The sequence below is a fragment of the Lissotriton helveticus genome, chromosome 1_1, assembly GCF_964261635.1.
Source record: "Lissotriton helveticus chromosome 1_1, aLisHel1.1, whole genome shotgun sequence".
Classification (NCBI taxonomy): domain Eukaryota; kingdom Metazoa; phylum Chordata; class Amphibia; order Caudata; family Salamandridae; genus Lissotriton; species Lissotriton helveticus.
In genome coordinates this window covers 1,648,951,915-1,648,975,237 of record NC_136057.1, presented here as the reverse complement: position 1 = coordinate 1,648,975,237, position 23,323 = coordinate 1,648,951,915, and the positions used below count along the sequence as shown (strand labels likewise).

General features: G+C 44.1%; 1 protein-coding gene across 1 annotated transcript in view; it reads left to right on the top strand.

Moving 5' to 3' along the window:
• The window catches only part of METTL1 (methyltransferase 1, tRNA methylguanosine), a 178,533-nt gene that overhangs the window by 140,655 nt on the left and 14,555 nt on the right, over positions 1 to 23,323 (top strand). Inside the window, exon 4 of the mRNA XM_078658930.1 lies at positions 20,566 to 20,679. Within this exon, the coding sequence (XP_078515056.1) occupies positions 20,566 to 20,679 (114 nt within the window). The remainder of the gene's footprint in view (positions 1 to 20,565; positions 20,680 to 23,323) is intronic.

Here is a 23,323-nt window from a genome sequence, read left to right as displayed (position 1 = left end):
GCAGACCACAGGCTGCTCTTCCGGAAAATGTTGTGTCTTGTCTCGCCAAGAGGCATACTCCTTCTACCTGTGTTTTGACAAGCTTTGATAATCCTGCATGAACACATGCCAAATGGGTGATCATAAATGTCTTTCCTCCTCGTGTTTTTCTACTATTAAGTGCATGTGACAAGTTGGTGCAGCCCCTGGCATTAGATGTTGAAATAAGGTCAAATTCTTATCTCTAGCGGTGCGTGGTAGGCACAGAATGTGTACTTACGCAATGTTGTGCTTGCCATAAATTAAAAAAAATGACAAAATATGTAAAATGTTTCATTTTTAATGCCTTGGAGGAAAAAGTCTACATTTTGAACCTTTTGGTGTTCTATTTAATTACTCTGAAGGACACGCCAGGGGTAGTGTTGGATTTAGCAAACCTGACAGCAGCATCCTCATGGTACATTTATGATTTATACAGATAAAGCGTATCAACTTTTTAAAGTGTGAATAGTTTGAGAAACATTGACTGTTTTTAGAGGAAGAGCTCTTAGTGCTACCAGGCACTTTGGCATCCTAGGCGCTTACAAAGAGGAGAGATCCGGTGGAAATATGTGCCTTAGTCACAGGTGACGGGACATAGCTCAGTGAGACCATATAGATCTCATCCTTAGGGGCCTTGTGGTGCATTGTTAACTGCTTCTTGTTGCCGCCGGCAGCCACACGCTTCCGGTGTGACGTCATATATTCGCTTAGACGAGCCCCACCACAGTGGAGGCTTTAGTCCATTCTTCATTAGACTGCAATGTAAGGAGAAGGGCACCTGACCCATCTAGAAAAGACATTTGTAATGAAAGTTCCAGATTTTTTTTGTAATCAATAACTATAATTAACGGAAAAACGGACTTTACCCAGATTCACCGGCCGTTTTCACAATACAAGGTAACCCACAGGCAGCTAGTTTGCCGTTTGCAAACTAGAAGTGCCCTGTGTTGAAATGTGTTTTTTAATGCTGTGAACGTCTGGGCCTCTGCTCTTTCCCTCATCATCTCCCATGCTGCCCTTGATTTTCTCTCTGCGGCCTCACACTGCCCTTCACCTGCACCGGGACACGCAATTACTGCTTTTACTATAACCTATTGGGGAGTACTTTAGAATTATAATAGGCAACGTCTATTTTTTTTAAAGAAAACGTATTAAATAACGTTTTATTTACTGTGCTTAAATCGGGTCAGCAGTTTAAAGGATGGCTAAATTGTACTTTGTGACAAAGTGTCGCTTTCTATCCTTGCCATGTAAAAAAAACCCTCTGTAACATCTCATGAAAACGGCTTCACATGTGCACGTTGTTTTGTTGTGGAGTCAGTAAATTTGTGTCCACGTACGTTTAACTTGCATTTGTACACATTTGCACTCGCGTATTACGTCAGGTACAGCCATTTGGCTCATTTTCCATTGTTGTCGAGGGCGCAGGTAAGAAAGATTACGGTGCCTTCCTTTCTGAATTCCGATGAAGCCGTCTCACCCTGTTGTGGTATTGCTCCGGGTCGTGCATCTCCCAGCCCACGGTGACGCGGGTAAAGCAAGGGGCACAGTTATTTGGGGGTACCCTTGCAGCTGGGCATGTAGCAGTGCTGTGCTCCGTGACTTGCGTCTTATCAACCTGCGCATGGACCACCGTATAAAACAAGCATTGGCATAGCCAATAGGTCTCGCTTTTGGGACCTTATAAGTAGTTATGCAGCACAATATCCTTGGTGCAACAACATCAACTGTTGCATGACTGAACACTTATAAGGTCCCAAAGGCAAGACCTATTGGCTATGCCAATGCTTGTTTGCACTTTTCCACTGACGACCTTTCAATCACCCTGTCAGGGTGAACTCACAGTCCTTATGCCCTGTGCACATGTAACATTTCCTGGTCTTCTGACGCACGCTGGTTCTGCTGCCGTATATGTATTTTTTCTGCCTTCCCTGTAACCTTTCACTGGAAGGAAGGCCGGAAATGTCTCCCTCAGTGATCAAGAGGGAGACTGGTGTGTGTGGCACTCAGTAGGGGTAGATGCACCCCCGTTCAGGGGGTGGTGTTGTCCATTCCCCTCTGCGGTTTGCTGTCTGGTTGCTAGGCCCAGAGCCTGGAGTTTTCCCTTCCAGGTCACGGGGAGGAGGGCCGAGGGATGCAGGCAGGAAGGATGATGTCCCTGCTTGAAGGGAAATGGGCCGTTGACGGCTGGGAGAAGCCCTCTGCCTGCCGCCCTGCGGCCCCTGCCAACAGGTGCCGCAGCAGCCTCCGGCCACAAATGTGAGGAGAGGACGCGGCTCTGATGAAGAAAGTAAATATGGCTGAGATGAGCAGACAACGGGCTGGGGCCTTGTGCAAGGGCGCTGGGCAGTTTTTATCTCTGCAAGGAGTGATTGTAGATCAGGGGTCTCTGCTCTCATCACTCACTGCTCATATTGTGGGGTCGCCTGTGTGATAGATGTCACGTCAGTTAAACGAAGCCCGCATATTTCTGTGAGAGCATTGCTACTTTAATAGAACCACAGCACTGCCGCGAGGGGGATGTGCTCAGACCTTGACGAAAAACATAAAACAAAAGTGCAGCTACCAAGGACCTGTTATTACTTGCCCTCAATAAAAAAATGTTAGAAGTCTCGTCCAATGAGAAAACAAGTACAGTCTTGTGCACGCTGTAAAAAAATATTTAGCAAACAGAACAAATAGAAAAAAAACCTCTCTCGTCGTAGCCCGTGGGTTAACTAGTGAGAAGGGTGGGGAGAGTGCGGCAGAGAGCATATGCAGCGGTCCCTTGCGGGATAGAGCAGGGGCACCATCTGTTTGAAAGTTAATTACAAACATATGTCGCCAAAGCTCGCTCTCGCAAGGGAATCACCAAACGTGCATGCATTGCCATTGAAAGCACTGCAAAGCGTGCATGTGTTTGCCCGAAAAAGCAAATCCATTCCTAAAGGTCTCCTCCTATGCAGCCCATGCGCGCTGCGTAGGCGAGACCTAAACAGTACATGGAATTGATGAATGAATAATAAAGAATGTGCATCAAAGATGAACTTCGGTGTAAAAAAAGAAAAATTGCAACTTTGTGCATCTAAATTTGCAATAATGATTCACAGAATTGAAAATTGTACGTGTGCAAAGTGTGCATGTGAAATTCTATTAGTGTGCTGAGTTCTGTCAGAGTTATATCAGTTGAAAATCTTGTATTTGCTTTGGTCTGTCAGTATTTTTGGCTGAACTTACCTGCAAACGTAGCTCGAAGCCCACAGACCTATAATTTTGTGAGTATTCCCCTGCACTTGCATGTACTTTTCACCCAGAAACACAGATGCGCGCAACACACACACACACACACTCTCTCTCGCGCTCTCTCTCTCTCGAGCAATGTCAACGTGAAAACTGCATGGAAGATTCCCACATTCACTGGCAGTGTAAGAAATAAATGACTGCCAATGTCCATTTGCATGACATTCACACTTGAAGCATTGTCCACGCAGATGAAGACCTGATGCTGTAAATTTTATTTCTATAATTTAGGACATCGCTGGCTGTGAAGTCTGGCCTCCTTCTTTCCCCCTTTTATTGATATGCTAATTAGTAGATTGATTTGAACTATATCAAGTGATAGATAAGATTTAAGAAAGACCAAATATGATTTGTATTTCTGCTACAAATGTGGATTATATTATATTTGTCAAAATCTGATTACAAGATCATGACGCATAAATCATACGTATGAAAGAAGTTATTATCTATGCAGAATTTAAGTACACTGGCGAGAACTAGCGCATTTTTTCAGTATATGTTAAATCTAGGTACTTTTGTTGTATGTATGTATACATATATACTTTATCAACAATTCTTAAACAAAAGTACTTCACAGTGTATATATATATATAAATAAAAAATGTAAATACAAGTGAAATAAGGAAGAGAAGTGTCAATAATGGCGACCACTATGGCCCTAGAAAATGAGTAAGAGGTTGACAGTCTAGTCGTTTTTTAATTGGTATGGAAACTAACGAGGGCACCAGCACAGAGCACTTTATAAACCTTCTAGACACATAGGACTCTATGGTCCAGTTGAAGACTAAATGTAGTCGAAACACGTAGGCTGTCCTTTTATTGCACGTTTGCACATGGTATTTTGAGAAAATAAAGAAATCAATTTGAACTCACTATTGTGGTGCCGTGACTTCCGTCGTAAACGAGGAGACGAGAGGAATCTGAGAAATTTTATGTGCGGGGACTGGAAGCGCAGATCACGGGCACTCACGAGCGAGGCGAACCATTCCTGTAGGAATCCAGTGAGAATCGTCTTTTGAAGAAAACAAAGGGACTGACGCCACTATTCGGAAACATTGAGGCTCAACCGGCGTTTTAACAGAAGAACGGAACAGGACGCCGAAATCGGAAGGCGAAATACCCAGCGGTGGGCGGTGTCCAAGCTGCTCGAAAACGCGGCGGACGCGGCGTGAGAACGGCCGGGACTCGCAGAATCCTGCTCGTGCATAAACTGCTGGGGGGAGTAGCCGTGCAGCAGGAAGGAAATTTCCGAATAGAGGAAAAGGGAAAATAAGATTAATAAACGTGCTACATTCCGTATTGACCCCAATGCGAAATAGTGTATCCAATGAAAGGCACAAAGAAGTACTTTAAATAACTGGATACCAACGAATATATTGTGAATCCTCTTACTGAGGGAAAAAGAGGAGCAATAGTGAGAACGGGAACTTGGCAGGTCTGAAAACAGCCGACAAATATCCCTGGAAAAACAAGAGAAAAATAACACCAAGTGCATAAAGGCAAAATATTGAATTATAGCAACCTCATCACACAGATGGAAGATAAATTAAAAAAACGCTAGCAAAGGGCAAGTGAATAGTTAAATGATGAAGCAACCCCTTCAACAAGCACCAATATGAGTTCGAACACGAAGGGAAATTCGGGGGAGAAGGGCAAAAGAACTATAGTAAATGTCCTGAGAGAACTTCAACAGAATCGGATCTTAGAAGTAAATAAATGGTGGGAAAAGACAACCTTGGAGAAGTACATAGAATTTAAGAGAGTCACGAGAGAGCTTTGGATACTTATCATGCCCACACCGAATGACTTGGGCCCAGATTTAATTAAACAATGGCAACAAGATACGAACGAATGCTCATTTAAATTAATGAGGACATTGATCATACACGTAGAGAGAAAGCTTCACAAAATAACCAGCATAATCCAATCTCTAGAATCAGAATTGGCGAAATTTCCAACATCTGTGGAAAATAGAGAACAAATCGAAAACATGGAGAAAAAAATAAATAAACATGAAACGGAAGTAGAGAAAAGAAAAGCACATACATTTACCAGGGATAGATTGGATTATGCCAACGGGCGCGTTTATACGTTTGCCCGTAAATACGATACTTTAAGGAGTAGAGTGGTGATGGACAAATGTGCAGGAACAATGACAGCAACCATAGATCATGTGGATAACTCAGAAGTGAGCTCAGCTGATGAAGATGCAGGCACAATTCCATTGGATTTTCGGGGGGAGATGCAGCTAGCGCAAATGATAACGCGACAAAGAGGAAGAGGCAGAGGCAATTCGTGGGGGAGAGGACAGCCAAAATTACCAGAAGGGGCAGGAGAAGAAGTAAAATCAAAGAGAGGAAAAGGAAAATAAAACTGATTCTCAAGAAGAGTGAAGTCAATCCTGATAATAATTTGGTCATCAACATCTCAAGTAAATCATTGGCAGAACCCCAATTGAAACTATTGAATAGGGTTCTGTTCGCAACTACAACCGGGTAACAAAATGGCAGAGAGATCAGCCAATAGCAAACATTACAATGGAAAGAATAACAAATTTCAAAGAAAAAAAGATTGGAACCTCACAAACAAAGAATATCAAGCGATGACAGAATTTAACAAGCATTTACAATGCAACGGTTTCGCCTTCGGAAAAGTTAGAGCTATTGGCATTGTAAATGACAAACTTTTTATTTATGTGTTGGTTTTGAAAACAGATAAATAAATGGCATTGTCATTTACAATGCCAATAGCTTACTCTGTCGCAAATGCGAGACGTATTGCATTTGCACACACACCCACACAAGAGCCCCCCACACACACACGAGGCCCACACACACACCACACAAGAGCTGATAAATAATACAGCAAGAAAGAAGAAACAATGGCAGTGCTTCCGGGTGGGGGTAAGTGGGGTGGCAAAGTAAACAAACCTGATTAGAGACAGATAAATGCTAACATTTGCAAAGCAAGTTAAACATGTGTGCGAGGAAAATTGGATAAGGGCGAAACAAAGGAAGAAAAAGCACGTAACAAAAGATAGAAAGATAGAAAAGAAAAATGGAAGAATGGAACAAGGGATGAAGGGAACTCTCTTCCGGCGGACCTTTCTAGAAAGGGTCCAGAACGCGCAAAGTGGAGTTTTCATTTAGACAGCCTAGGGAAAGTCACTCATGATACTATCTACTTTAGCATTGGAGAAACCAGGATAAAAACACGTGAGCGTATAGTAAATGCGATTTTAGGAAAGTCACATGATCGAAAATTAAAGCACAAACTAAGAATGTCAAGAAGGTAGGAAATTACAACCAAACATGCAAAAATGTGTCATCCAAATTACAAATCCACTGTAATGCTATGACAAAACAAAATACAAACTAAGGGAATTAGACTTACAACTGCGATAATATTAAAAGCATATCAGGCGTCACATAATTACACGTTGCCACATTGTTAGTACCCAGTGAAAAAGAATTATAATACATTAGGCACTGCAAACGTGCTCTAGTGCAGCCTCCGGGCACCCGTTTGTACCTAAAACATGATCACTACTATCAAAACATATACAAATATGTTATGTTGGAAAATTAACCATGGTCTGTATTGTTTATCATTATTGTGCACAAACACCAACGCAGGGTTGCTTCAGAAAGGTAGAGGCTCCTAATTAAGTTAATTATGCGAAACTGTGCGCCTAATCCTTGTCCACTCTCAGTAGCATAAATGTGGCAAATAGCAGAAGCCGATTTAACAGTTGTACACGCTCCCGTGAGCTCGCCTGCCAACCAGCTGCTAATTTCAGCCGGGAGGCCAGTGAAGCCTGGGGCTCTGCAGGGGTCGGGGTCGCCGTGTCAGCTATGGATACTGCTACTCCCTCGTGTCTCCTGCTAAGGCATGCCCCGGGGCTCTTTCAAGCTCCTGAAGCCCACTGGCCAATGAGAGCGCTCGGACCCAGGAATTCCCAAGTCCCACCACACCCCCACCCAAAACCCCTCTGCAGAGTGTTTATGTTCAAAACTATGGCCATGCCTCTTAGAGACTACAGCCGCGCTCCATCTGCATGTCGATTGACTCACAACACGTTTGCACGCCGCGTTTGGAGAAAAAACTAGTCACTGATAGCATAATTAAAGAAGAGAGCGCCGTGCTGTGCCGAGGAGACCCGCTGTCAGACTCTTCCGTGAAGTGCACAGGGGGGCAGGAAAGGCACGGACAGCGGGAGGGGCGGGAACGGCACACGGTCAGCGGGAGGGGGGGCGGGAAGGGGCACTCACCTGGACTTCTTCCGGCGGCGGTCGTCCTGGAATGAACAAAACAAACCTAAAAAAAAAAAAAAACAACCCGCCCACAGCCGCATGACGTAGGAAAAGGGGTGGGATGAGTAAAAATCGCGGGAACGCCCACGAATCTGCTCCAGCCATGACGGACAGATGTCTGTTCCAATGGCTAGCCTCCATTTATGGAGCTAGCCAATGGAACAGAGGGCGGATTCCCAAGCCACATACTCTAAACAAAAGATTTCGCCTTGCGCGAAACGCTGCTTGCACAGCTTTTCGCCAGGTCGAAACCTAAAAATGACCCCACAATAATAATCAAAGCCTCGGACAAAGGTGGCAACATTGTGGTCCAGAATGTTGCAGATTATATAGAAGAAGCAAACCGACAACTAGGAAATGAAGATCACTATGAACTCTTGAAAGAAAATCCAAGTGAAAAATGAATGGAGAAATACCATGCACTCCTGCTAGGCTGGAAAGAGAGGGGTTTGATTGACTTTGACGAATACATGTACTTGAAAACGGATAATCCCATCACGGCGACTATTTACTTTCTGCTGAAAGTACATAAATCAATCAACAAACCACCTGGCAGACCCATAGTGAGTTCAATTGGGTCCCTATTGGAAACAACTTCAAGGTTCATAGATATATTTCTGATGAATTATGTGACAAAACTACCTTCGTATCTGCGAGATACCATGGATTTCGTGAACAAATTGAACAGCATAGAGTGGGACACGGAATATCAAATGGCAACAATAGATGTCTCCTCATTATACATGTCCATACGACATCAGGATGGAATAGATGCTGTTCAAGAATTCTTAAAAGGAAGATCAGTGAATTTCTTGGAACACTCAGCCATGTTGATTGAGATGTTAACCTACTGTTTGAAACATAACATCTTCCTCTTCCAAGGCAAACTGTACCTGCAACAACAAGGCACAGCGATGGGGACATCCTTTGCCCCAACATACGCAAACTTATTAATGGCCATCTGGGAAAATGGAGTCCTGTTGGAAGAAAATAAGAAACATCTGAAAATAAAAACCTGGTGTTGATATATCGACGACCTTTTCATCGTATGGAATGGGAACCAGACAGACCTACAGGCCTTCTTTGACTCTCTAGAAAATAACAAATATAATTTGCACTTCACATCAACTATCAGTAACACCAACATCATTTTTTTGGATGTGGAAGTCTGTGTAAGAAACAATAAATTATGTACTAAGATGCATCGGAAGCCAACATCCTGTAATAGCATCCTCCATGCCAACAGCGGTCATCTTTCAAATTTAAAATGGAGCATACCGTATGGTGAAATGTTAAGAGCGAAAAGAAACTGCTCGGAGAGAGTGGACCTGGAAGCAGAAATTGAAAGGATGATGGGCTGATTTCTAGAGAGAGGATACCCAATTGAAGTTCTTGCAACAGCACAATCCAGGATGAACCTGAAGAACAGATCGGATCTCTTGGTTTCATGGAAAAAGCAAGAACAAAGATTGAGGGTCCGAGAAACCAACAACGAAAGAATGGAAGAAACGGAAAGCAAAACACATCTCATTATGGACTTTAACAACCAAAGTCAGGACTTTAAGAAGGTTATAAAGAGAAATTGAGGAATTCTGTTTCTGGGTGACACCCTAAAGGAACACCTAACACCCAATCCAAGTATAACCTACAGAAAAACATCGTCCTTAAGAGACATCTTAACCCAAAGCCATCTGGAAATCAAACAGCAGAAAAAGATCTCATGGCTTAGCACACCTGGCTTTTGGAAGTGTGCAAAATGCAAAGCTTGTGAATATGGCCAAAATATCACAGAGTACATGTTACAAAATGGAAAAACTGAAAAGATCTTAGATCACATTACTTGTGAGTCGAAAGTATGTGATCTATAGACTGAAATGCCCATGTGGAAAATACTATATTGGGAGCACCATCAATAAATTGAAATTGCGGATCCTTCAACACCCACGTGCAATAAAAAACAATGACCTAAACTATCCTATGGCAAAACATTTTAATGAACATCATCAAGGAGATTGCACACAATTAAAATACTCTGGGATTAAGCTTATAAAATTGGCTGAAAGAGGAGGCGACCGTACCTTGAAACTGCCGAAAATGGAAAGCAGACTAATCCTTGGGATGGGTACGGGGTACCCACATGGACATAATCTGGATGCAGAATTACTTGTACACTTTTGAGAACTGCTAAACAAGATACCATCTGAAATTAAAAGCTAACTCTGTGTAATATAGTGTATATAAATGTATATAATCCCTCCTGAAATACAAAAAACAACAAAAAAACAAGAAAACATAAAATATAAAAAAACAATCCCAATTGTTGTGTAGCCGTACAAAGGGCTTGCTGAAGGCAGATTTTTCCAACTATGAACTGTACACAGGAAACAGAAATATAATATTGCAAATGGTTTGGGCTCTCCCACATAGAAATGTAGAACAAGGATATAAAATGGTCAGACATGTGGAATCAAGATCAAAACACAAGATGAACCCACTGAGGAAATACAACTAAGATCCCAGAGACGGCTAAATTCCACATGAAAGAACATTGAGCCAACCATTGAATATAACGCTTATCCTATTGTGTACAGTTTGTTCTGCAATCGCTTCATATTGAACTATCCTTGCACTTGCACTTTATCAACAATTCTTAAACAAAAGTACTTCACAGTGTGTGTATATATATATATATATATATATATATATATATATATATACATATATATATATATATAAAAAATTTAAATACAAGTGAAATAAGGAAGAGAAGTGTAAATAATGGCGACCACTATGGCCCTAGAATATGAGTAAGAGGTTGACAGTCTAGTAGTTTTTTAATTGGTATGGAAACTAACGAGGGTACCAGCACAGAGCACTTTATAAACCTTCTAGACACATAGGACTCTATGGTCCAGTTGAAGACTAAATGTAGTCGAAACGCGTAGGCCGTCCTTTAATTGCACTGTTGCACATGGTATTTTGAGAAAATAAAGAAATCAATTTGAACTCACTATTGTGGTGCTGTGACGTCCGTCGTAAACGAGGAGACGAGATGAATCTGAGAAATATATATATAGGCATGTGAACAAGGGCTCGTGGAGCCCGAAACGCGTATTGCCCTCCTGTTTTACCAGCTGACACTGCAATAAAGAACCTGTGAACTTCAGTGGTCTGTCTCCTACCTTGCTTGCTTCGCCGGTCCTGGGTGGATTTGGAAGTGGCGCTTTTGGAGCTTAAAAGCATATATATATATATATATATCTCCACCAGCGGGAAGCTGCATGAGCTGTAGTTTATTAATACATGAGGCATACTGACCAGCCTTTCTTCAGACTACCATTGGGATGCAAAATCAAAATGCTCTTTGCCTTCTTCTCTCTTTTCCCACGAGCAGAAAAGCTTGGAAGCTCTTCTCATCACAGAATTGGCTAAGTAACACAACGCTGTGATTTCAAAAGCCACCCAGTTGCCTTCACGCTACACGATGGAAGCCTGCTCCCTACTGATCCTATCCATTACTGTTCTGCGTTGTGCATCTCTTCCAGTGCAGGCCAAGTTTGCAGCTCCTGGCCTGCTCAGGACCCTGCAGCAAGTGAACCAACTCTCTAATTTTAATGTTAATGGAGCACAAATCTTAAAAAAAAAAACTTTAATTATTCCAGACACCCTAGTGGCCGGGCTCATGCCTTTGACAGAACTCTGCGTATATATGTGGAAGTCTTAAACCTAAACATCCCTCCGCTTCCTCCATGTTGTATGGGGTGAATGGAAACAAAAGTCCGGCACCCTGTCTATTTATTCTCCTCTGTGGTTGGTGCAGACGTTTTTCTTTCCATATTCAAACCGCGTGGAAACACAGTTTACTGTATTTTGCACTTGGATTACAAGAAGATCCCAGTGCAGAATGATTGTTGCTAAGTAAATGAGCTGCAGAGCAAGCCTTCGTTTGCTAGCAAAACTGATGCAGGTTATCGCATTTTGTTTTTATTGCCAATAACTGTTTTCACAAGTGGAACTGAAAATGAAATCCATCTGAAGTGCATATGGAATCAAATGTTTCTTTGAATGACATGGATCATTGTCACACTCATTGCGTACTTCTGATTTGTAGGTTTCACTTCCTCTTCTAGTGTTTGTCCCTCCCATGGAGCATAGCTTCTTTACCATTCTTTTGGTCGGCTGACTTGTATGCCTCTGCTGCTAGCTTTTAGGTAACTTTTATTTTTAGTTAAGCACTCCATGACAGTTTGTGTTTTTCAGCTCTCTTAACTGCTTTTCCTCCCCGCCACACTCTGTGTTGCGCTCTCTTTCTTTCTCTCTCTCCCGCCTCCTCCCCCTCTCTGTGTTGCTCTCTCTATCATGTGCTGCATTTTCCTCCCCTCACCCAGCTTTATTTTTATTTTATTCCCCCATACCTGCTCCCTTCCTCTGCTCCTCCACTCTCACCACCGCAGTATTGTTTTTTTTTTTATTTACTATTTTAATTTTTTGGAAAGGGCATGGCAGCAAATTGCAGCCGGGCACTCCAACTTAAAGAAAAGCTCTTTCACGCTACTTCACCGTAATAGTTTTATTATTTACTGATCCATCTCAGATCAGTTAATAAAAAAATGGCGCCCATGTCATTCGATTAGGTGTGTGCGTGTGTGGTGACGCTTGTGTGCTCTTACATTAGGACTAGGGCTCCTGGTTTTATGGTATTTATTTTGTTGACATTAACGTCTGTATTCAGCCATATTTTTTGTTCACTTTTTCTGCATTTATCAATTTTTTATATTGTTCATTGTATAATTTAGGCTGCAGTGGGTATTTTCCACATTTATTTAACCTATAAATTCATACTCACAATTGAATGACTAAAAGTGTTCAGCAGTATCAGTGCAATAGGGTTATCTGAAAACTCTTGCATTGTGGAATAATATAAATAACTGTGGATCTGCACTTAATTAAATTTAATTAGGAAGGCTATTGTCTTTTTCTCATCTTTTCTACCTCTCAATCTGAACAGTTACTGACCTGACACTCCTGATTGACAATAGAGAAAATCAACCTAAGCTGGCCTTTTTCCGTATTTTTCTGTATTTAAAAATAAATATGAACCCGAAAATAAATAGGTTTCTACCTGTATTTGGGAGACTGCGAGCCCTAATTATGACGCATGCACACACATACAAAATGACGCAGCTGGGTCATTACACTTTTTTTTTCCTTTTAGCCATGCTACATACCATCACGAAAACATTCTCAAAGCAAACATGTCCCCTAAGGCAAGACCCATTGATTTTGCTAATGCTTGATAATTAATTAGTCACTGCTTCTTTTAATGGCCGTGCTTGCCACTCCGTTCATGAATTTCATTCCATGATGGCTTCCTTCACTCTGTCCTTAACTGGTCTCTCCCCAAAGCTTGTCTGAATGCCTGTGCTTGCAGCTGCCTCTCCCATGTGCTGTCAATGACTGTGTTTATTGTTCGTCTCTTAGACTCTCTGCTTGCTTCCCCCTCAAGGTGTCATAGTTGGACTTCCACTGCCTGCTTGTTGCTGTGTGCCTTTGCAGGTCTATGTCTCCCTTTGCCACTGGTAATGGTTTCTTGTCAGTATCGCTGCCCGTCTGTCACTGTCATTGGTGGCTTGTGTGTATGGACTTCGTGTCATGGCGACGCTGAGTGTCTGGCCTCCACTGGCCCCTGCAGTCACCGATTGTCATTAATACCGGTAATAATGGAAACATCAGACCTAGCGCCGAACACCTTCACTTCCAGATCCACACCGACCCCAAGACCACACTCAGAGGCACCCTCCTCTACAGGCCACCAGGACCCCGTGCACAATTCACTGAAGACATCACTGATTTTATCACCCCACACGCCCTCTCGTCTGAGGACTACATTCTATTGGGAGACCTCAATTTTCACCTGGAAAAGAGCAACGACAACAACACCACCACCCTCTTGGACAATCTCGCCAACCTCGGACTCAAACAACTCGTTAATACCCCCACACACCACGCAGGACACACTCTCGACCCTATCTTCACCTCCAGCAAACATATTTCCTTCAGCCACACCACAGTTCTCCAATGGACAGACCACAGCTGCGTTCACTTTATTTACAATAAAACCACAACCCACAACCATCCTCAACCTACCTTGCGAAGAAACTGGAACAAAATCACCATCGACCAGATCTCCACATCGCTCCATCAGAACCCCCCTGCCCACTCATCGAACCCCAACCAAGCAGCCACTAACCTCACTCAATGGCTAACCAACACCGCCGACAACCTAGCACCTCTGAAAAAACGTCAAATCAAACTAGGCAACAAAAACGCCACCTGGTTCAACGAGGATCTAAAAAAATCCAAGAAACTCTGTCGCTCCCTTGAGAAGGCCTGGAAAAAAGACCCAAACACCAACACCAGGGACGCCTTCAAAAACGCCACCCGCATTCACCACCAATTGATCCGAACTGCCAAGAAAACCGCATTCAAAGTCCGACTCGACAAAAACGCCCACAACAGCAAGGAATTATTCAACATCGTCAAAGAGTTTACCAACCCCACTGCCAACTCCAACCACATCACCCCCTCTCAAACCCTTTGCGACTCCCTAGCTTCGTTCTTCCACGACAAAATCGCAGACATCCACAACAGCTTCGACAACCAACCCGGAGACCAACCCACCCAACCCTCTGCCGTACCTTCACCGCCCTCGAACATCCTCACTAACTGGAACCCAATCTCCACTGAGGACACCATCCGCCTGATGAACTCCATCCACTCAGGATCCCCCACAGACCCATGCCCTCACCACATCTTCAACAAGGCGGACTCCATCATAGCACCACACCTCCGAGACGTCATCAACTGCTCCCTCAACTCTGGCACCTTCCCAGAAAGCTGTAAACACGCCGAACTCAGCGCCCTTGTGAAAAAACCCACAGCCGACCCCACCGAACTCAAAAACTACCGCCCCATCTCGCTCCTTCCATTCCCGGCCAAAGTCATCGAGAAAGCTGTCAACAACCAGCTCGCCGCCTTCCTCGAAACCAACAAATCCCTCGACTCGTCACAGTCCGGCTTCCGAGCCAAACACAGCACTGAGACCGCACTCATCGCAGCAACAGACGACATCCGAACTCTACTGGACAATGGAGACACAGTCGCCCTCATCCTCCTCGACCTCTCCGCAGCCTTCGACACAGTCTGTCATGACACCCTGCTACAACGACTCAGAAACATCGGAATCCAAGGAAAAGCATTGGAATGGATCACCTCATTCCTTGCCGGAAGAACTCAGAGAGTACGCCTCCCACCATTCAAGTCAGAGGCCACTGAAGTCATCTGCGGCGTGCCACAAGGATCTTCACTCAGCCCCACCCTCTTCAACGTATACATGAGCCCCCTCGCGTCCATCGCACGCCAACACAACCTCAACATCATCTCCTATGCTGATGACACTCAACTGATCCTCTCACTCACCAAAGACCCTGACACCGCCAAAACGAACCTACATGAAGGAATGAAAGAGGTAGCCGAATGGATGAAGCTTAGCCGTCTGAAACTGAATTCAGACAAAACAGAAGTCCTTATCTTAGGTACCTCCCCCTCCGCCTGGGACGACTCTTGGTGGCCAGAAGCCCTCGGAAAAGCACCCATCCCGACGGATCACGCACGGAACCTGGGCGTCATCCTGGACTCCTCACTCTCGATGACCAGACAAGTCAACGCCGTCTCTTCATCTTGCTTCAACATCCTTCGCATGCTCAAAAAAACATTTTGCTGGATCCCCACCGATACTAGAAAAACGGTCACCCACGCACTGGTTACAAGCCGCCTTGACTACGGAAACACCCTTTACGCCGGTACCACCGCAAAACTTCAGAAAAAACTCCAACGCATCCAGAACGCATCAGCCAGACTCCTATTAGACATCCCGCGCAAAGAACACATTTCTGGTCACCTGAAAAACCTCCACTGGCTTCCCGTCAATAAGAGGATTACTTTCCGCCTACTCACCCACGCACACAAAGCCCTTTACGAACTTGGACCTGAATGCCTCAATACACGTCATTCCTTCTACACCCCCTCCCGCCAGCTGCGCTCCTCCAACCAAGCCCTCGCTTCTATTCCCCGCGTCAACAAAACCACAATGGGAGGAAGATCATTCTCCTACCTTGCGGCCAAAACCTGGAACTCACTTCCCATGCACCTTCGCCTCACTCAAAACCACCTAGCATTCAGAAAGCAACTTAAAACTTGGATATTCGAGAAGTAATTCCCCACATCTCATCAAGCGCCTTGAGACCCTCTGGGTGTGTAGTGCGCTATATAAATTCATTGACTTGACTTGACTTGACTTGACCTTTTGGTATTGCAGGGCTTGCTTTCTTCGGAAACATGACGAGAATTTCTACTTAAAATAAATGTAAATGATGAGTACATGTAAATATTAAATGTAACAGCACATTACAGGGACCAGATAAAAAGCATCTAGGCTGCCTTTGGCATTGCCTCGCCTTATCAGAGTTCCCCCTGCACAGCTCTTCTACTCGCGGGCAGACGTTAGACATGTTTTATTGTTTTATCATTTCATGTAAGCGCACTGTGTGGGAACCGCAGGGATGAAAATTGGACCTACCGGAATACTTGTCCAGGGGCCTGTTTTCAATCATTTCGCAGAGCTAATTAAACGAGAAACGCTGATGTCTGCAGAAAGGCGCACAGCCAGGCCGTGTCCCGTTGGCGCTCTTTGATCTTCTTTCCCAGCGTGTCCTGGGGCAGGGATCTGATTGCATCAAGGAGTCTGCCAGGGCAGAGGTAGACTCGCTGTCATGTATGCTAATTAAAAAGTGTTGTATTGTTTTTTTTTTTATTTAACCCTGCAGCAGGATCGACTTTTCAACTCTGAACACCACTGCTTGCTTGACGTTCTTCTTTAGCCTTTTTCTCTGCCCCCTTTTACTAGCACCCCAAAAGAATTAAGGTCAGGCCAGCTCCAGCCCAATGTAAATATTTAATCTATGTACATTTTCTTTGTAATGTATTGCTACCCTCCTGTTATTCATCCATCCTCGGCATTTCTATACTTGACTACTAAGGCTATCCACTAAGGTTCTTGCTTAGAGCTCTGTAGCAATGGGCAGCAGTTTTCTTCAGAATTCTCTAGCTTCTGGTAACCAGTTGTATTCCTGTTGAGCCTGTAGGCCTGGACTGCCCTCTGCGAAGGTAGTTGGCAGTTTACTGGGCGATCTGTGAGCTGGCACCGGGCTCAGGACACCAGCCGCTTCACCTAGTCAGTTGGCCACCTCCAGGCGGGGGTGAAGAGGTGGATCACTTTGAATGAATGATGCATAGAAAGGTTTCTTTAACTCCTTTACCGCGGTGCAGGAGTTCTATTAAGTGGGCGGGGCCGCGTCAGCTAACGTAGGTGCGCAGCACAACCAAGGTGGTGCTTCCGATGGCCGTTGGCTGACGCAAGGGGTTAAACTGAAGTTGCTTTATTGAAGTAAAGGAGCTCACGTGATGGCAATTCTCTCTCCGTCAGTTCCCAACTTCAACTGGCGTAGTTGGAGTTGTCAACCATGGAGAAGGAACCCAGAATCTGGAACTATACACAAATATATACATAGCGTGCATGCTAATTAACAGGCAGCATGCACGCGCATATGTGCATGTATATGCGTGTCTACCACTACCTCATCTCCCCCCTCCTACAGAAGTAAACAGAATTGTGATAATTGCACATGACAAGGAATTATATAAAAATTGAGCTACAACATGTCATAATCTTTAAATCTAGCAGGCAAAGATACATAACGTGAAGATCTTGAAATGTTAGTGAAATCACTAAATGTGCTTGGGCTATTACCACCATGAAACTGTAGGGAGAAAGTATCTGCTACCAATGCACCTGTGCCAGACGACGAGGAATCTGACACCAAAGCATTTGAGCCGGACGTAGTGCCCTCACAAATAACACACTCTGAAACTCTTTCTCCTGTGACCTCCTGTACTCGGGATTGAACTGGATTAACTGTTCAAGTCAAATTTGTAAAAGGTTGTGAAACCCCAGCCTGACCGCTTGACAAGGACTGCAGATGTGATGGAACCCAGAAATTTGCAGACAAATTGCTGTCATTAACAACCTTCTTGTGTCTACTAATTAAATACGCTTGTTCAGGGTATCATCAATTTGAAGTGGACCTTTGTCAACTTTTGTAACTTTGAGTGGGAGTGAAAATTTTGTCTCACCTTCCTTTACTCTATGTGGGTTCCTAATTAATACTAAATCACCCACAGAAAAGTCAATCCCCCTTACATCCTTTTTTGTATCATAGTGTGATTTTTGTTCCTCCTGTTTATGCAAAACCCTCACCTTCGCCTGATTCATTGACCTCCTACCAACACTGTTTTTCTGTTGGCAAGTATGTCCCTGATCCCATCCGGACACATGATATTTTTGGGTGTCCTCTTCCTTAAAAGACAGAATGTTGCGATACTAGTTGTACTATGTGGAGTGATAGCAGAAGCCCAAACGTTTTGTCTTAGAAATTCCTCCACTGGTTAAGTTATTGGCTGTAGCTGTTTGAACACCCTCTTTAAGAAATATGTTCATTCTCTCAACAAAACCATTGGAGCTTGGAGAATGGAGTGCTACTTGTAAGTGTTGTACATGTTGCTTCTGCCAAGAAATCCCTAATTTGCGTTGAAGTAAAGTGAGTTGCATTATCTGTTATTAGTACTCTAGGGGGCCCTCTATATCAAATGTTCTCTGCAGGAATTTCAGAACATTTGAAGTGGGTGTAGGGATAAAGTCAAAATATACCCACTTTGAAAAGTAGTCAATCAAAACACTGAGGTATTTTTGATTAAAGGTAAGATGGCAAATGGACTAGCAAAATCCATGGCCATGTTGGACCACACGTCTTCTGGCAATGGAACTGGCTGTAAGGGTGTAAGATGAGTCGTCCAATGTTTGTCAGAGAGAAGACATGGGCGGAACTTAGATATCCACTTGGCAACTTAAGTGTCTAAGGATGGCCACCCAAAAAATTGTTTTATGTTTTGACATGAGGCACCTACACCTAAATGACCAGAGTGTGCTGCTACAATGATGTCCTCCCTAATAGGAGAGGGAGGAATGCATGCATCATTCCTTAAAAGCACACCATCGACCACCGAAAGGGCCTCCTGAATTTGTGCAACTGGTTTTAGTGAGGTTACCAACGATCTTTCATTTGGCCAACGTTGAAATACAAATTCTTTGACCAATTTTAGAGTTTCATCCTTATCGAGTGCCTCCTTCCACTGAGGTTTAGACAGTGCAAGTGCTGACAACAGTACCTGCTCAGGGTTGGCCACTACACATTCTACATTGTTCTTAACATCATCCGGCTCCACCTCAGTCAAAGGTAGCCTCGACAAGCAATCTGCTCTGAAGTTCTTACCACCAGGAACATGCCTGATTGATAAATTGTACTCTTGCAGGTGAGGCAACACCCTGACTAGTCTGGCGGAAGCCTTGCCTGAGCCATTGTCATTGAGCATGTGGAGCAACAGTTTGTGGTCAGTCAAAAGTGTGAAATGTACGCCCCACAGGAAACTCTTGAATTTTTCTATTGCCCAGGAGCATGCAATTGACTTTCTTTCAATTGTGCTGTAGAGTTTCTCAGATTGTAATAGAAGACAAGAGGCAAAGGCAATGGTGCACTTCTCATCATGTACCTTTTGTGATAGTACTGCACCAAGACCTATTGGACTGGCGTCGACCATTAACATACACTCACAACCAGACTTGTAAGAAAGTAATGCTGGGGCTTGTACAATTAGCTTTTATATGTCACCCAAAGCCTGAGCAGCAGAAGTATCCCAGATACATTTCTCACCTTTTCTCAACATTCTGCGTAGAGGGTCTACTACAAAGGCATACTTTTGAACAAAACGAGAATAGACATCCCCACTACAGTGGGTGAATGACTTCACTACAGACGTGGACCACAGAGAAGCTTATGAATGACTCTGTCTGTGTACTTTCCTCTCAAGTCCCAGTAACTTATGTCAGGAGTCCGAGCGGAGTTGCCAAAGCCATTTTTCCAGATGATGTGCTCTCATCCTTTGCTAAAATCGGTCACCTTTTACCCATGTAGCTAGTCTTCCATCCCTTTTGTATGGATAAAACAAAGTCAGTGAACAAAAAGAAGGAATGAGAGAGATTTTGGTCCAGCACGACGAGGAGAATGAACCTGTGATTTAGCATGCCTCATTGGTGGGTGAGGGACTGTGCTTCCTCTAAAGATTGACTTTGCTTACGTGAATTGGTCTGGTGACCATTATGGAACTGCACACTCATTTGTGGACATGGAGGATTCAAATACCAACTGCCAACATATCACCCGTAGAGGTGGAACACGTGGGGGCCACTGTCAAAATTTCAGCCTTCCGAGAGGTTTTTAGAGTATTATAGGAGCCACATAGTCGGTCTTTTGGCTTCATGATATGAAAAATGCAGATAAAGTTAGGACCTGTTATCCGTTTTTCTTCCTTCCGATCTGAGTATAGGTTGGCCAGCTGCCTATATGCAATCTTGTGTAGATTAAGTTAGTAACAGTTATTCTTGTGGCCTTCTAAGATGAAAATTACAAGAATATGCTGTGAGCCAGTAGAAAGATGCCCTGCAACCCAGCTGTTTGTGGGTGAAATTGAAGGTGCAGTTTAACTCTCCTCAGGATGATTAACTATTGCCTGATGGAGTAAGTGCCAGGCAGTCCTCAGATCTTTTCCAGTTTGGTGAAGTGAAGTTCAGCCATTTTGCACTTAAATAAAAGCCCTATCCAGTTACTTCTACAAAGCATTTAAGTAGGAAAGTAGGATTAGCAGTTTGATTGCTGCCTATAAACAGAGATAAAAACATATTGTTAGTTTTCCTGAAAAACTCTTATTTCTTCCTTTTCAGCTTTGCAAGATGTTCTTCCTGTTCCCTGACCCGCATTTCAAGAAGACGAAGCACAAGTGGCGAATCATTAGCCCCACCCTGCTAGCAGAGTACGGCTATGTGTTGCGCACTGGGGTAAGTTCAAGAGACTCACTAGGGGCCATTGGTGCCCTGGCATCTGGGTGCTTCAAACACCCCTACTCGAATGTGTTGTGGTTGTGTTAGGCTGAGTTGAGGGGACGCGTTCACTAAACTAGCTTATACTGTACCCATTCGATCAACAAGTGGAGCAGTGCAGCTCACGTCAAGAGCCATCAGATGTACTTAGTATCTACAGAGGGTAAAGATATTGCTACACTTAGTAACAGTTCCAGCGGGTACAGGCACAGGGAAATCATGCTGGTCAACAGGTTGGATTCTGCGGAGGGGAAGGGAGTTCCAGAGCCTCGGTGCGTTATACGAGAAGGCTCGGCCTCCGCATCTGGCCCTTCTAATCTTGGGAATCATGGCTAGGAAGGAAGTAGATGATCTGAGCTGTCTTGTGGGTTGATAGCGAGTAACAAGAGAATGTCTGATAGGGGGGCCTGTCCTCCAGAAAGCTCGATGGGTAATACATAAGGACTTAAATTCAATTCTCCGCCTAACTGGTAGCCAGTGGAGGTCTCTAATGCCGGCCTTGGCCGAGGTGCGACGTGGGATTTGGAGCAGTGTGCGGGCGGCACAGTTCTGGACAGTCTGTAGCATGTTCAGGGTAGACTGGGGGGGCCCAAATAAAGGGCGTTGCCAAAATCCAATCTGGAAAGAATAAGTCCCTGGATCATTATTTTCCTGGCTTCCAAAGACAGTACGGGAAGAATCTTGCGTAGAAGCCTAATCAGACCGAAGCAAGTTGCTGACAGCTTGGCGGCTTGGTCATTAAGATTGAGAGCCCTATCAAGCCAAAAACCCAAGCTTTTGATTTTGTCCTTCGGAGCGGGTGGGGGGGCAAGTGAAGGAGGCCAGAGTAGCTTAATTGCAGAGGGTGAAGGAATTCCTAGGAGCATTAGCTCAGTTTTATCACTATTTAACTTGAGATGAGACATGGTCATCCATCTAGTAGTCTCTTCCAGACAGGTGGTAAGATTGCTGGGGTTGGACTCCAATTGGCTAAGGGAAACCACTAGCTGGGTGTCATCCGCATACGTGATGATTTTTACTCCGTATGGGCGAACCACCTCAGCTAGTGGCTCCATGTATACGTTAAATAGTGTTGGGCTCAAAGACGATACTTGGGGAACGCCACAGTGAGTGTTTGTATTGTCAACGCTCCGTCCATCACCACTTTTGGTTTTTCTTCATAGTACCACCCTCGTACACTTGGAAAGAGCGGTCGGAAAGGAAGGACTCTAGCCAGAGTCCAGCCTTTCCCGACACCCCGATCTTCGCTAGCCGAAGGAGTAGCGTACTATGATTGTCAGTGTCGAAGGCGGCACTGAGGTCCAGGAGGATGATGGCCGCTGACCCCCCTGGTCCAAGATCTTCCGTGCCTTCTCCGTCACTGCCAATAACGCTGTTTCGGTCCCATGTTTAGGGCGAAAGCCAGTCTGTGAGATGTCAAGTAGGTGACTTGATTCGATGTACTCCATTAAAACGGAGTTAACGTATTTATCGAGCACTTTGCTCACCCATGGAAGCAGAGAAATTGGGCGATAGTTGTTGGGAACCGACTGGTCCAGGTTTGGTTTTTTCAATAATGCCTTGACCATGGCCCGTATCAGTTCCTCTTGTTATGATAGCAGCTTTCTTTGTAGAAAGGCGCCGTCTATTTTAAGTAGTTATAGTCTTTGATCTAGAAGTGGTATCTTTAACAATGAGATAGGTTGGTTGTTAAAATGAGAAGGTGTTACTTTGTGGCTATATATCTCATGTTGTCTGGTGGTCCAGTAAAGACCGCTGACATTAAATGACAGTATCTTTACATATTGTCTTTGGTTACACCATTTTGTGGATTTGTGCCTTAATTTACTGATGTCTTAAATCCTTGAAGCCTTTTATAAAAACGAATATTAATTTTGAAGAAGATACTATTTTTCGAGCTTTCTAATGGATCAATGTAGTGGTATGGTAGTGGATAGGAGGCAACACCTGCTGTTATTAGTTCTTAAATAGTGTTATGTGCTGGCTGAACTGTCCCCATTTACAGGTTGTGTCCACTTCTCCGAACTGACATCCTGGCCTTTATGACTACATATTTTGCAGTCTGGTCTGTCCTGTGCAGTGCTTTCTGCTTTTGAGGAAACTATTTCTAGACAGCTGCTGTATAAGATATCAGACAACTGCTTGAACACAATCTGCCACCTGGTTGTATCTCCGTGGAAGTTGTTCCACGGTCACCAAGACCTGATTTACGAGATAGTAGTCACAAAAGCTCCGGGCTAGGTCTGATAGGGTCTTGGAGCGAGAGCCCCTAGATGATTGATGTAGTGTACTGCTGCTACATTGTCCATCTTGAGCAAGACACAGCACTTCACCCGTCTTTTGTCCAACATTTGACTGCAAACGAGCCTGCCAGAAGTTCTAGGCAGTTGATGTACATGGATTTTTCTTGAAAGGACCCTTGTCCTCCGGAGAAGTCCCCACATCTCGTGTCCCAGCCAATACAGCTGGCTTCAGATTCTATGACTAGGTCTGGTAGAGAACTGAATATCGCTCGGCCATTCCATGCCACCAAGTGGGCCAGCCACCAGTGTATATCCTCCTGGGCTTTCTCCCTTAGCAGGACCATCTGAGAAAACGTGAG